This window comes from Salmo trutta, chromosome 36 (assembly GCF_901001165.1).
Source record: "Salmo trutta chromosome 36, fSalTru1.1, whole genome shotgun sequence".
In the NCBI taxonomy this organism is placed as follows: Eukaryota; Metazoa; Chordata; class Actinopteri; order Salmoniformes; family Salmonidae; genus Salmo; species Salmo trutta.
In genome coordinates, this window is record NC_042992.1 from 32,891,565 (window position 1) to 32,906,052 (window position 14,488).

A 14,488-nucleotide genomic window follows, 5' to 3' on the forward strand; every position below is an offset into this window, starting at 1 on the left:
TTTACTGGTCTGAATCAGTCCTGATTAGAAGAGAATGAAAACAAGCAGTGCTGTGGACCTCCAGACAGGTAACGATACTGAACATGATTTATTCTAGTCTCTATATATGATTATGTTTAGAGGACAAAGGAGACAGTGCAGAGATTATCCCCCTAATTGAAGAAACCTATTCAAACATTTGCATTCAGCATTTAGTAGTCAGTCTCAACAGCAAGTCGTGTTAAGTGCCTTGCTCAAAAGGCACATCGGCAGATTTCTCACCTAGTCAGCTCTGCAGTCAAGAGTGCAGAATAACTGCAGTATACTTTAAAAAAAATACAAAATGCAGTGTAACTGCAGTCACAGTGCAATATAAGTGCAGTTCAACTGTTCTGCAATTACTGCATCCAAAATACCAGTCGACTGCAGTTGCAGTGTTAAAAATACTTAAGGCTGGGATTCAAACCAGCAACCTTTTGGTTACTTGCCCAAAGCTCTTAACCACTAGGCGACCTGCCGCCCCATCAACTTCATACAGGTCATCAAAATATATCCCTTCCGAATATTGAGTTGCACCCCCCTTTGCCCTCAGAACAGCCTCAATTCGTCGGGGCATGGACTCTACAAGGTATCGAAAGCATTCCACAGGGATGCTGGCCTGTGTTGACTCCAACGCGTCCAACAGTTGTGTCAAGTTGGCTGGATGACCTTTGGGTGGTGGACCATTCCTGATACACAAGGGAAACTGTTGAGCATGAAAAACCCAGCATCATTGTAGTTCTTGACTCACTAACCAGTGCGCCTGGCATCTACTACCATACCCCGTTCAAAGGCACTTAACACTGTTGCCCGTTCACTCTCTCTCAATAATCCATGTCTAAAAATCCCTCTTTAACATGTCTCCTCCCCTTCATCTACACTGATTCAAGTGGATTTAACAGGTGACATCAATAAGGGATGATAGTTTTCACCTGGTCAGTCTGTCATTGAAATAGTACATTATTATTTCTTAAGCCCATATACAAACAAATTGTTTCACTTCAACATTTACATTTTACATTTTAGTCATTTAGCAGACGCTCTTATCCAGAGCGACTTACAGTAGTGAATACATACATTTCATACATTATTATTATTATTTAATTTTTTCCTGTGCTGGCCCCCCGTGGGAATCGAACCCACAACCCCGGCGTTGCAAACACCATGCTCTACCAACTGAGCTACAGGGAAGGCTGCTCTACCAACTGAGCTACAGGGAAGGCTTCAACTCCTTTGCTGTTTAGAAAATATCTTTCTGAAAACCTTTTTTATTTAAAAAGGTCCAGTATGGCACTTTCCTTCAAATGTGTAGAGCACCCATATAGTACAAAGTAGAAAATACTTACAATACATGTTCACTTGCCCCATCACCTACTATAGAAGGTACACTCAAAAAAAGTGCTATGCCCCATCGTAATAAAGTGTCTCATAAAATCAAAACAGCTAGAAAAATAACGCCAGTCGGTAAGAGAAAAATGTACAAACGGAACATATGGACAGGCCTTGTCTGGCTTATAGCCATGCAATTAAACAAGTTAGTGTGAACAAAGTTATAACACCACCTGTGCTGCTACACTACACAGTCAAACAAAATAGAGTTTTTCCAGTTTAAATTCATATATTTTAAAATGTGATTGTTTTGGTGGCTTCAGTTAGAATAACAGAAGTTCAAATCTTAATTTAACATCTCACAACAACCTAATCCTTTCCAGAAACACATTTTCATGGTGTTCCATTGATTATAACAGTAAGACTGAGATAAGTCTATCACACAGTGGCATTATAACATTTTATATTTAAAAAAAATGACAGTACAGCATAACCTTTAAAAAGCCAAACCAAGGATTAAATGAAAGTAAAACTGTTCACCGAAGAATATTTTTGAAACCAGATTTTTTAAAACATTTTTCTATACACTGAACAAAAATATGAACATGTAAAGTGTTGGTCCCATGAGCGGAAATAAAAGATCCCAGAAATGTTCCATAAGCATAAAAAGCATATTTCTCTCAAATGCTGTGCTCAATTTGTTTACACCCATTAGTGGAAAGACTTTTTGTTCTGTAATAAAGTAATAAAAAAAAAAATAGTAATAAAAAAAAATATATTAATTCTGATTGGCTGGGCCTGGCTCCCCTGTGGGTGGTTCTATGCCCTCCCGGGCCCACCCCTTCCCAGTCATGTGAAATATATAGATCAGGTCCTAATGAATTTATTTCAAATTGACCAATTTCCTTACATGAACTGTAATTCAGAAAAATCTTTGAAATGGTGGTATTTATATTTTTGTTCAATATATATGGAGTGTGTGTGGCTGATGTGTGTGTAAGTTTACGTTTATGTTATGTTTTTGAGAAGTTCAGCATTTGTTGTTATTTCGTTGCTGTCCTCTTCAGCGGCTTCCTAAAACACGAGAAGAGAGAGGTTACACATACAGTGGCAAGAAAAAGTATGTGAACCCTTTGGAATGACCTGTATTTCTGCATAAATAGATCAAATTTGATCTGATCTTCATCTAAGTCACAACAATAGACAAACAGTGTGCTTAAACTAATAACACACAAATTATTGTATTTTTCTTGTCTATATTGAATACATCATTTAAACATTCACAGTGTAGGTTGGAAAAGTATGCGGAACCCCTAGGCTAATGACTTCTCCAAAAGCTAATTGGAGTCAGCTAACCTGGAGTCCAATCAATGAGACTGGAGATGTTAGTTAGAGTTGCCTTGCCCTATAAAAAAAAACTCAAACTTTGAGTTTGCTATTCACAAGAAGCATCGCCTGATGTGAACCATGCTTCGAACAAGAGATTGCAGAAGACCTAAGATTAAGAATTGTTGACTTGCATAAAGCTGGAAAGGGTTACAAAAGTTCATCAGTCCACGGTAAGACAAATTGTCTATAAATGGAGAAAGTTCAACGCTGTTGCTACTCTCTCTAGGAGTGGCCATCTTGCAAAGATTTCTGCGCTGTGCTCTTGCAGTCTGCTCAATGAGGTTAAGAAGAATCCTAGTGCCAGCTAAAGACTTATAAAAATATCTGGAAGATGCTAACATCTCTGTTGACGAGTCTACGATACGTGAAACACTAAACAAGAATGGTGTTCATGGGAGGACACCACGGTAGAAGCCACTGCTGTTTGGAAGGAACACACAACACTGTGGAGAAAAAAAAGACAAAACCTCATCCCAACTAAAGTATGTGGCTGCTTTGCTGCCTCAGGGCCTGGACAGCTTGCCATCATCGACGGAAAAACGAATTCAAGTTTATCAAGATATTTTGCAGGAGAATGTTAGGCTATCTGTCCGCCAATTGAAGCTCAACAGAAGTTGGGTGATGCAACAAGACAACGACCCAAAACACAAAAAGTAAATCAACAACAGAATGGCTTCAGAAGAAAATACGCCTTCTGGAGTGGCCCAGTCAGAGTCCTGATCTCAACCCCATTGAGATGCTGTGGCATGACCTCAAGAGAGCAGTTCACACCAGACATCCCAAGAGTATTGCTGAACTAAAACAGTTTTGTAAAGAGGAATGGTCCAAAATTCCTCCTGACTGTTGTGCAGGTCTGATCCGCAACAGAAAACATTTGGTTGAGGTTATTGTTGCCAAAGGAGGGTCAACCAGTTATTAAATCCAAGGGTTCACATACTTTTCCCACCCTGCACTGTGAATGTTTACACGGTGTGTTCAATAAAAGACATGAAAATATAATTGTTTGTGTGTTATTAGTTTAAGCAGACTGTTTGTCTATTGTTATGACCTAGATGAAGACCAGATTACATTTTATGATCAATTTATGCAGAAATCCAGGTATTTCTAAAAGGTTCACATACTTTTTCTTGCCACTGTAAACACATTCCAACCAGTAGCAGTGTGGTAGTGGTTGTTTCTCTAGTTTGCTCATTGACATGAGGACACCTTAAGTGACTTAATCTGATGTTACTTACAGATGTGCAGAGAGGACTCAAGTCTTCAGGAGATCTTTCCCAGAGTACGCAGAGTCAGTGTCGTTGGCTAAAACAGAAATAAAACGCCAATGATAGGAAAAACAACAATCCATGAGTTCAGGTTCATTACCAAGTTCCTAATGAATGGTTCACAGTAAATAAAACCTTCCATATTAACTAAGTAGCTACATCAATTCACATTAAGTTTGAACCATCATCACAATCTACAAGGAAAAGGGACAACCACATTCTAAAATGGATACAGTCAAACACAAAACAAAAAAGTCTGATATTTTCAGATCAGCGAACAATATGAACTGAGGCACTTACTGCTGGCTGGAACAAAGCCTGAAACAGAGATAAACATGAAGTTATTAATGACTCTGATAGCTTGCTTTATTTGAATACAACAAGAGAATATAATGTTTGAGAGTATGCCGAATCCTGTATTCCTTCTGCATATCCTACTGCAGACTTGACATAAAGCCTACGTGACAACAAGATTCTTTATTTACATGAATCAGATTAAAATCAAACATACTGTACTTCTACCATCACTACTATACTATTGCTTTTAAACCAGTACAATGACCTGACTACTACTTCTAAACTACTAATTAAATCACTGCTGATAATATCTAAGATGATATGAAAATAGAAAGAGGTCTTTCTTTCCTCATTCACCTTTCTTACTCTTCTTCTTCCAAATGACGACCCCAACAACAACAGCAACGACCAGGAGGAGGAGAGCTACAACCACTCCAATGATGGGGACAATGTTGGGGGCTGGGTCATCTGTAATCATCAGAACAGAGCATTCAGACTAGTGCAACATAACACATTTCCATCTCAAATGAAATCCAAGCAGCATCCCTGTACATGTAAAAAGGTCAATGAAAACATGCAGTCAGAAAGGTAGCTTTACGGAGCAGATGAGTGAACTTAAATGAGGATTATTGGGTACATTCAGTAGGAGGGTTGGCTATAGTGTATATTTAACTCTATCTCCCTCTTACCCCAGTTGGTCTTTCCCCAGTTGGTCTGGATCTCAGACTCAGTCAGAACCTTGATAAAGTCCTCCTTGATACCAGTGACCTGAACAACACACTGATACTTGTTGTTCTTCCACTCCTCAGGCGTCACTTTGAGGTGGGAGCTTTTCTGGAAGGTTCCATCATCGTTGGGGAGAGTCTCTCCATGCTTCACATCTTCATGGTGATCTTGTCCATCTTTCTTCCAGACCACCATGACTCCACTGGGGTAGAAACCTGTAGCGTGGCAGGTCACTGGAGAGGAGGGGGTCTTCTGGAGCAGAGACACTGATGGAGGGACTGGAGAGAGAGTTCAGACATTTCATTGGTGTTATTTTGAAATGAGCGCAGACTAAAAGCATCTACATTTATCCAAATTATACCATAAATGATGGTGATTTCTGTAGACAACACAGAATCAGTAAAGATAAAGGATGTTGGTGGTATAGATGATGTCACACCAATATGGTGCATTCTGGATCATTAACCAGACATATTTCACTGTTGTTCCAGAACCTCTCAATGTTCCTAAGTGACACATCTATAATTATGTAGTGCTGGACTGAATTCACAAATCAAAAGATAGATTTCAGGTGTTGCATATATAAAAGGACAAATGAAAGTGACATTTCTGAATGTTTACCTGTCCTCATCAGAGGCCTCTTCCCATTGACCACCTGCTTCTTCAGGCACTCAATGCAGGTCTGGGAGAAGTAGGTCTTCCAGAATACCAGTCTACCGTTGTCATTGTTCCACTTATCCCGCATGAAATTAGCTTGCTGTTTAAGAGCGTTCCAAGTTAATGTATTCATGTCGTACACTAGGAAGTCCTCCCCATTATAACCGAGCTTCCCAAAACCATCTCTCTGTTCAGTCTCATCATTCCGTGAGCAGCCATATATGTACTGGAGAACGTGGACTCCTGAAAGAGAGAAAGAGGGTCAGCAACACTGTGCAATCTGTTCTCCAGATTCAGTCTGCCAGTGGGATCGCTATCATCATGTATTAGTTGTTCAACCAGACTGGAATAAAACAGATCATCTCAGACCTCTACAGTGATGATGATGATGTCACACCTTCACCACAGAGACAGAGAGGTGAGGAGGAGACTCAGAGAGTGTGGATCTATTCTACACCAGCTGATGTTGGCTTGGTTCTATCTACTGTGTTGAAGATACACATTGTGTTCAGTACAGTTGTGTTATTCTAACAAATGGATGTTGTGTAGGACTGTAGTTCAGTGAGGTGTGTAAATGAATAAAACACTGTTGATAAATGGAGACTGTCCTCTAGTGATGATGTCAGAGATAGAGGAAGTGAGAGGATCCTCTGTTCAGTCAGGAACAACAGGAGAGAGATGGAGAGACTAACATGAGGAAGATTATCTCTCAATAATGTGAGCCTACTGGAGCTATATGTGTGTTCCCCAGATCCTGAGGGTGACAGGTGTGTGTGTGTTCCCCAGATCCTGAGGGTGACAGGTGTGTGTGTGTGTGTGTTCCCCAGATCCTGAGGGTGACAGGTGTGTGAGTGATCCCCAGATCCTGAGGGTGACAGGTGTGTGAGTGATCCCCAGATCCTGAGGGTGACAGGTGTGTGAGTGATCCCCAGATCCTGAGGGTGACAGGTGTGTGAGTGATCCCCAGATCCTGAGGGTGACAGGTGTGTGAGTGATCCCCAGATCCTGAGGGTCACAGGTGTGTGAGTGATCCCCAGATCCTGAGGGTCACAGGTGTGTGAGTGATCCCCAGATCCTGAGGGTGACAGGTGTGTGAGTGATCCCCAGATCCTGAGGGTGACAGGTGTGTGAGTGATCCCCAGATCCTGAGGGTCACAGGTGTGTGAGTGATCCCAAGATCCTGAGGGTGACAGGTGTGTGTGTGTTCCCCAGATCCTGAGGGTGACAGGTGTGTGTGTTCCCCAGATCCTGAGGGTGACAGGTGTGTGTGTGTGTTCCCCAGATCCTGAGGGTGACAGGTGTGTGTGTGTGTTCCCCAGATCCTGAGGGTGACAGGTGTGTGTGTGTGTTCCCCAGATCCTGAGGGTGACAGGTGTGTGTGTGTGTTCCCCAGATCCTGAGGGTGACAGGTGTGTGTGTGTTCCCCAGATCCTGAGGGTGACAGGTGTGTGTGTGTTCCCCAGATCCTGAGGGTGACAGGTGTGTGAGTGTTCCCCAGATCCTGAGGGTGACAAGTGTGTGAGTGTTCCCCAGATCCTGAGGGTGACAGGTGTGTGTGTGTAGAGTTCCCCTGAGAGACCTGATCAGCTCCAACAGCAGAGCCCACAGGGAGTCACTGGGAGCTTTGGTCCATTAGAGCAGAGAAGACCAAACATATCATCATCATCATCATCACTATCATAATTACTATCATCATGTTATACTGCTCTGCTTCTCTCGTGTCCCACCAGATCAGAGAGACACTCAGAGAGACTGAGGAGACTACAGCTCTACTGTGGGGGACAGAGGGGGAGCACACAGCTGGGCAGTGTGGATAACACACACACACACACACCATGAAAGCTCCACAGAGCAGACTAGAGGGACTGACTGACAAATTAAACATGCAAATGTATTCCAAGCAGAGATCAGAGAGATGTGACATTCACCAAACTGACATTCAGGTAATTAGAGACTGAACTTAACAATGACATACTATACATCCATAAAGATGCTCATAGTTTTATTCCATTTACAGTAGTGGTTTGGTCATCATCTGTCCTTCACACACTTAAAACAGCACGCAGTAGTTTTAAAATGAATGCTGTGCTGGTGTCCAGGAGCAACAAATGGGACCATACATACAGTAAACATAAGCAGAGAAACAAAGGAGGCCATGTTAGATGCTTTCTAATACTGAAATCAGATAATGATGCTGTGTGGTAAGTGTGTGAAGGAAACAGAAACAGGAAGGAGGGACAGATCTGTACATCCCTGATATTCTAGATCTGTAACTTTAGTGGTCACTTCTCTAATCCTGATTAATTATTGTCTCCTAGAATAAGGGATTTTGACAGTTCACACAAACACAACTGATTAGATAAGGTAAAGATGAAGGACTTACCTCCACTTTGGTTAAAACGCTGCTTTAGAATATCGACTTCAGCTTTGAAAGACTGCTGGAAATCAAAGAATTTCTCTCTCTCGCTCTCCCAGAACTCTGCGTCTGTCTGCTTGTTAATCCAGTCCTGTTTGGGCACCACTTTCTGGCTGTTGCTGTCATAGAGAACCATCTGAACACCATCCACCATCCCCACAACCATAAACTCTGGGAAGTTGGGAATGTTTGAAGATGCGGTGGAGAAATACTTCAGGGAGTGAGTCACTAGAGGAAAGAAAGTTAATGTTAATGTTGAATTCTGAACAGATAATTGTTTTTCTAAGTCATGTTGACTAAACAGAGGTTTACATTTTCTCTATATTCAATTTCTAGTTTCTCCACACTACTGTTAAATAAACTGGTTGTTCATTAAATATTACTTTTAACATTTCTAAGACAGCATGTAACCCCTAGATATTACACGTTGTGTATCAGACATGGAGAACCAAGGATGTTTTATCAAGAGAATGATCTGGAATCCGTGTCTAATATATAGATGGTCTGATATATAGATGGACACACTGAACACTAAGAACAGTATTGTGAAATGGAACAAAGTGATATTCCTAGACAGATATTTCAGTGGATTTATTACATGTGATAAACACAAGTGAAAACATTGCATTCCTTCCAAATGTACATGATATGGTCCCATGTGGCTTAGTTGGTAGAGCATGGTGCTTGCCACGCCAGGGTTTTGGGTTGGAATCCCACCGGGGACCAGTACGAAAACATATGCACTCACTAAGTCGCTCTGGATAAGAGTGTCTGATGAATAATGTAAGTACATTGATAATAAGAAGCCCAAGACCAGCATCACTGTAAGACTGATAGATAAGATGACACTAATCTTTAGCAACTTTACATTTGACCTTATACTGTATTCATCCCCTGATAGGAACTACCAAGTGGTTTATACTATATGGCATCAAAATAGACTTTTATGAAAGTCTATTAGTGGATTATATTTAATTAAGGGGAGACAAATTCATTATTTTTGAAGGAATAACACTGCAGAGTCCATGTGCAAAACCTGTCAATTGTTTACAGTCCTCTGGGGTGATGCTGACATCATATTCAGAGAGGAAGGTAAATGGTCAATTCTGTTTCTCAAAAGTGGCAGAATTGACTGTTTAGCCTCTTTCCTGAATATGTCAGTAGCACCCCAGTGTTGTTACTGAACAAGCTATAGGCCGATGTGAGTAAGACTTTTAAACAGGTTACTGAACAAGCTATAGGCCGATGTGAGTAAGACTTTTAAACAGGTTACTGAACAAGCTATAGGCCGATGTGAGTGAGACTTTTAAACAGGTTTACACTTGCAAGGCCGCTTGGCCAGATGGAATGCAAAGGTACATTCTCAGAGAATGCGCAGGCCAGCTGGCAAGTGTCTTCACTGGCAGTTTCAACCTCACCTTGCCCCAGTCTGTAATGAACATTTCAAGCTGACCAGCATTGTGCCTGTACCCAAGAACTCCAAGGTAACCTGCCTAAATGACTACTGTCCCGTAGCACTCACATCTGTAATCATGAAGTGCTTTGAAAGGCTGGTCATCAGTACATCACTGGGGCTGAGCTCCCTGCCATCCAGGACCTCCATAGCAGGCAGTGTCAGAGGAACAGATAAAAAATTGCCAAAGACTTCAGCCACCCAAGCCATAGATTGTTCTCTCTGCCACCGTCTGTTAAGCGGTACCAGAGCATCGGCTCTCAGACCAACCTACTCCGAGACAGCTTCTATCCCTAAGCCATCAGACATACATACATATATACACACACACATTATATATATATATACACATATATACATATACACACATACATACATACATACATACATACATACATACATACATACATATAGTTAATCAAATGGTTACCTGGACTATCTGCATTGACCCTATTTTGCACTGACTCTAGACACATACTCACATACAGACCCCCCAAAAGTACTACTTTTTATAACTATTTGAATACAGATCTCAGGAAGTGACTACTTTTCTGAAACGTCGGATTGACTGCCCACAACTAACGGGCCATCTTAAAAACATGCCACTTTGATACAAGTGATTTTTCATAGCAGGTTAGGAGAGCATTTTCCCTAACCCTATCCTAGCGTTTTCGTAACCTTACCCAATTTATTCTAACCTGCTATATTAATTATCCTAATGACAGGGCTGGAACTGCATGTTGAAGATAGGAGATTGTGTGGTCTATTCATTCTATACTATTCCAATCTATCTGGCAGTTGTATTTGATCTACATAATATATTTTTTAACTTAAGATTTTGTAAATATCCATTCTCCTGAATGTCGGTTGCCAAGTGCACATAATCAATTTAAACCAATTAACGAATTATATTTTATACAGATAAGTATAAATAAGTTGAGATGCTCAACAACATGCCACTGAAAAGGTTGAAAGCTGCAATTCATTTTCTGATACCTGAAAATACTGCAGAGTAATTCAAAGCTATTTGCAAACATTGGAAACACCAAATTGGATGCTTAGCATAAATAACTTCGAATCTCTTTGTCCATCTGAGCACAAGTGTTCTTGTTTCAAACATACACTATACCACTCGGGGTCCAAAGATAATCTATTCACCGGACAGGTGATGCATATCAAGAAGCTATTTAAACAGCTAACAACAACAACGGCTAGCTAGTAGTGTTTCAATCGGTGACATCACTCGCTCTGAGACCTTGAAGTAGTTGTTCCCCTTCCCCTTGTAAGGGCTGCGGCTTTTGTGGAGCGATGGGTAACGGTGCTTCGAGGGTGACTGTTGTCGATGTGTGCAGAGGGACTCTGGTTCGAGCCCAGGTAGGGGCGAGGAGAGGGACGGAAGCAACACTGTTACAGATGCACAACCAAATTTCAAACTTGCACCTTGTGCGTTCGACTATTCTAACTCTCAACAGTAAGTTGAGGCCCAGACCTAGGACCCTAAAGGCATCCCCATGCTTCCCAGCCGAAACAGTTCGGAAGAGTTTGTGCATTTATTATGCCGTTTATTAAAACGTCAAAATTACTGACAGACTTAAGATATCTTAGATGACTTCTGACTATTTTGAGGAAGTGTATACTGGCTCCGGGTTCTCAAAACAGACAAACAGTACTATTGCAGTTTTTCCTCATTTTTCAAGCAAAGGTCTTACAACCGAGCACACTTGTTCGGTTCGCCTAGCTGACTTCCGAACTGAAGCATTCGGACGACTTAAGCGCCCGCTTATGTTGCTTATGCTTGACCCGGCCCTGGCTGTGCAGGCACAATAATAGACCTCATTGCATTATATGACAGAGGGAAAAGTTTGCACAAATCATATTGAAATCAGAACGATGTTATTTAAAGCGGCAACATAACTTTTTGGCGACCCGACGAAACTCGCATAGAAATGTGTGTTTTAGATCTGTCATTCTCATTGAAAGCAAGTCCAAGGACAGAATTGGCAGGGAGTCCCACATCACAACAATCATGAATCATCAGATGCATGCTATATGTTGCACCCTCTAGTTATTACTTTTAAATGTGGTACTCCTACCAAAAATGAACCCTCAACGAAACAACTGAGCATTGAGAGCTTGTCCCGACTGCGTGCCGTGTATAATGTGGTGGTTCACTATCACAGCAGTAGATGTGATGCTAATACTAGACGGAGAAGGCTTGCGCTGATGTGGTCATTCCATCATATAGTAACCCTGGACATAGGAAGAAACCTAGAGAGGAACCAGGCTATGAGGGGTGGCCAGTCCTCTTCTGGCTGTGCCGGGTGGAGATTATAACAGCAAATGTTCATAAATGACCAGCATGGTCAAATAATAATATTCACAGCTGTCGAGGGTGTAACAAGTCAGCACCTCAAGAGTAAATGTCAGTTGGCTTTTCATAGCCGATCTTTGAGAGTATCTCTACCGCTCCTGCAGTCTCTAGAGAGTTGAAAACAGCAGGTCGGGGACAGGTAGCACGTCCGGTGAACAGGTCAGGGTTCCATAGCCGCTGGCAGAACAGTTGAAAATGGTGTACATCTTGAACCCCTTTTCATTCTTGCTAGTTGGAGTCTCAGAGGCTGATTTAACAATTCGATGTACATCATTAATAGGAGGCAAGTCCTGAAGACACCTAGTAAAAAACGTTACTACAAATATGTCGCAGTTATATCGTCGATAACAACTAGACTGACTTCCGTTCTATAGGATACGCCGGTAGGAAGCGTGTTTCTAAAACTTTCGATCATGGAATGTGCATAAGGACTACTATTTTATCCGTTACTGATTCGGAAGAAAACGTTTGTAAAAGCCTAATGTGACGATAAGTAAATGCATAGGCCTATTAGGCCTTATAATAACTAAAGTTAAATAGTCTAGCTACGGGAAAAAATACATATCTTCTTAAAGCTACAATACATAAAACTTTATACTGACCACTAAATGCTTCACGAAGGTGCACTATTCCCAGGAACATGAGGATAACACCCTTCATGTCGACGTTGGTCTGTCAACTACCCATGTGTTTGTTGTCTCTCCCAATGTTTCCGTCTTGGAGTGTCCTGAAATATGGCTAGTACAGTATAAAGATGGTGTGAAACTGCTTCTCCAATAGAAATCCCAGATCATATTTGTAGGAGATGACGTTTGCTAGTTAAGCGCATGCGCAGAAATGCGTCATCTGTTGTATCGCGCCGAACTGTGCACGTGCAGGCCGTAAACGGCACTCCTTCAATATAAAGTCGTTTTTCACGAAAATAAAAACGTCTCAGTTTGTCACTTTAGCGAAGATAGAGTAATAACATGTTCAAATACTTAAGAAATTGTCTCGAATTTAGGTAGAGCCTTTAGATTTTGAGAAAATTCACAATTTAGGAAGAAATTTTCACTTTTCTAATTGACTTCTCAAACGCCAAACTCCGGCCTGGTCTACTTAGTTTGCTCCCCAAGCGTTCCCGGAAGTCTCGTGATGTTGCATCTCTGGGTTGAGAAACTCTGAATATAGTTCGCAGTTCGCGCCAAGATATAATACGTTTGTATAACGTCGTTGAGCCAATGAGAATTTAGGCAGCTCAAGCATCAGTAAAATCTAGGTTAAACCAAGCAGCAGAGGTTGTAACTGAAGGTAGCCTAAATGGTATCAATTCTGATTGGGCATGGAGCTGGGGGTTGAGATATTTTAACTAACTTTGATTGGTTAGTCATTGCAACACTACTAGATAGTTTATGTCCCTGCAGGTGTTGAGTGCATTCAGTTACCGATATGAGAGGCCTATAATTGACCAATGTAAGCCTTTTCTTTGGTATTTTTCATTGTCTAGGCTATATATATATATATATATATATATATATATGACTGAAATTATGCAATCAATAATATTCAAGTGCAAATTGGGGCGGCAAGTAGCCTAGTGGTTAGAACGTTGGGCTAGTAACCCGAAAGGTTGCTAAATCAAATCCCAGAGCTAACAAGGCAGTTAACCCACTGTTCCTAGGCTCGTCATTGTAAATAAGAATTTGTTCTTAACTGACTTGCCTAGTTAAATAAAAAAATTGGACAGCAAAGATGTGCATTCAGAAAGTATTCAGACCCCTTGACTTTTTCCACATTTTGTTACATGTTGCCTTATTCTAAAATGGATTAAATAAATAAAAAATCCTCATCAAAATCCTCATCAGAGCGTAAACCGGTTTTTAGATTTTTTTGCAAATGTATAAAAAAATCAAAAACAGAAATACCTTATTTACATAAGTATTCAGACTCTTTACTATGAGACTTGAAATTGAGCTCAGATGCATCCTGTTTCCATTGATTATCCTTGAGATGTTTCTACAACTTCATTGGTGTCCACCTGTGGTACATTCAATTGATTGGACATGATTTGGAAAGGCACACACCTGTCTACTGTATGTAAGGTCCCACAGTTGACACTGCATGTGAGAATTGTCCATAGAGCTCTGAGAGAGAATTGTGTCGAGGCACAGATCTGAGGAAAAGTACAAAAAAAATTCTGCAACATTGAAGTCTCCAAGAACACAGTGGCCTCCATCATTCTTAAATGGAAGAAGTTTGGAACCACCAAGACTCTTCCTAGAGATGGCCGCCCAGCCAAAGTGAGCAATAGGGGGAGAAGGGCCTTGGTCAGGGAGGTGACCAAGAACCTGATGGTTACTCTGACAGAGCTCTAGAGTTCTTCTGTAAAATGGGAGAAACTTCCAGAAGGACAACCATCTCTGCAGCACTCCACCAAACAGGCCTTTATGGTAGAGTGGCCAGACGGAGGCCACTCCTCAGTAAAAGGCACATGAAATCCCACTTGGAGTTTGCCAAAAGGCACCTAAAGACTCCCAGACCATGAGAAACAAGATTCTCTGGTATGATGAAATCAAGATTGAACTCTT

At 41.2% G+C, this 14,488-nt stretch overlaps 1 protein-coding gene across 2 annotated transcripts; it reads right to left on the bottom strand.

The window, feature by feature from the left end:
* Positions 1 to 2,383: 2,383 nt before the first annotated feature.
* LOC115175918 (BOLA class I histocompatibility antigen, alpha chain BL3-7-like) lies at positions 2,384 to 12,655 on the bottom strand. Of its 2 annotated transcripts, none has more exons than XM_029735565.1 (8): positions 12,524 to 12,655; positions 8,065 to 8,325; positions 5,646 to 5,924; positions 5,003 to 5,302; positions 4,656 to 4,766; positions 4,302 to 4,319; positions 3,972 to 4,038; positions 2,384 to 2,421 (listed from the first exon to the last, which is right to left on the bottom strand). In XM_029735565.1, exons 1-7 carry the CDS (start codon positions 12,579 to 12,581, stop codon positions 3,989 to 3,991), a joined length of 1,077 nt encoding a protein of 358 aa, XP_029591425.1. In that variant the 5' UTR covers positions 12,582 to 12,655; the 3' UTR covers positions 2,384 to 2,421; positions 3,972 to 3,988. The 2 variants fall into 2 exon arrangements, with proteins under 2 accessions (XP_029591425.1, XP_029591424.1); XM_029735564.1 differs by having other exon boundaries at positions 4,988 to 5,302; positions 12,524 to 12,653.
* Between the last annotated feature and the right edge of the window lie 1,833 nt (positions 12,656 to 14,488).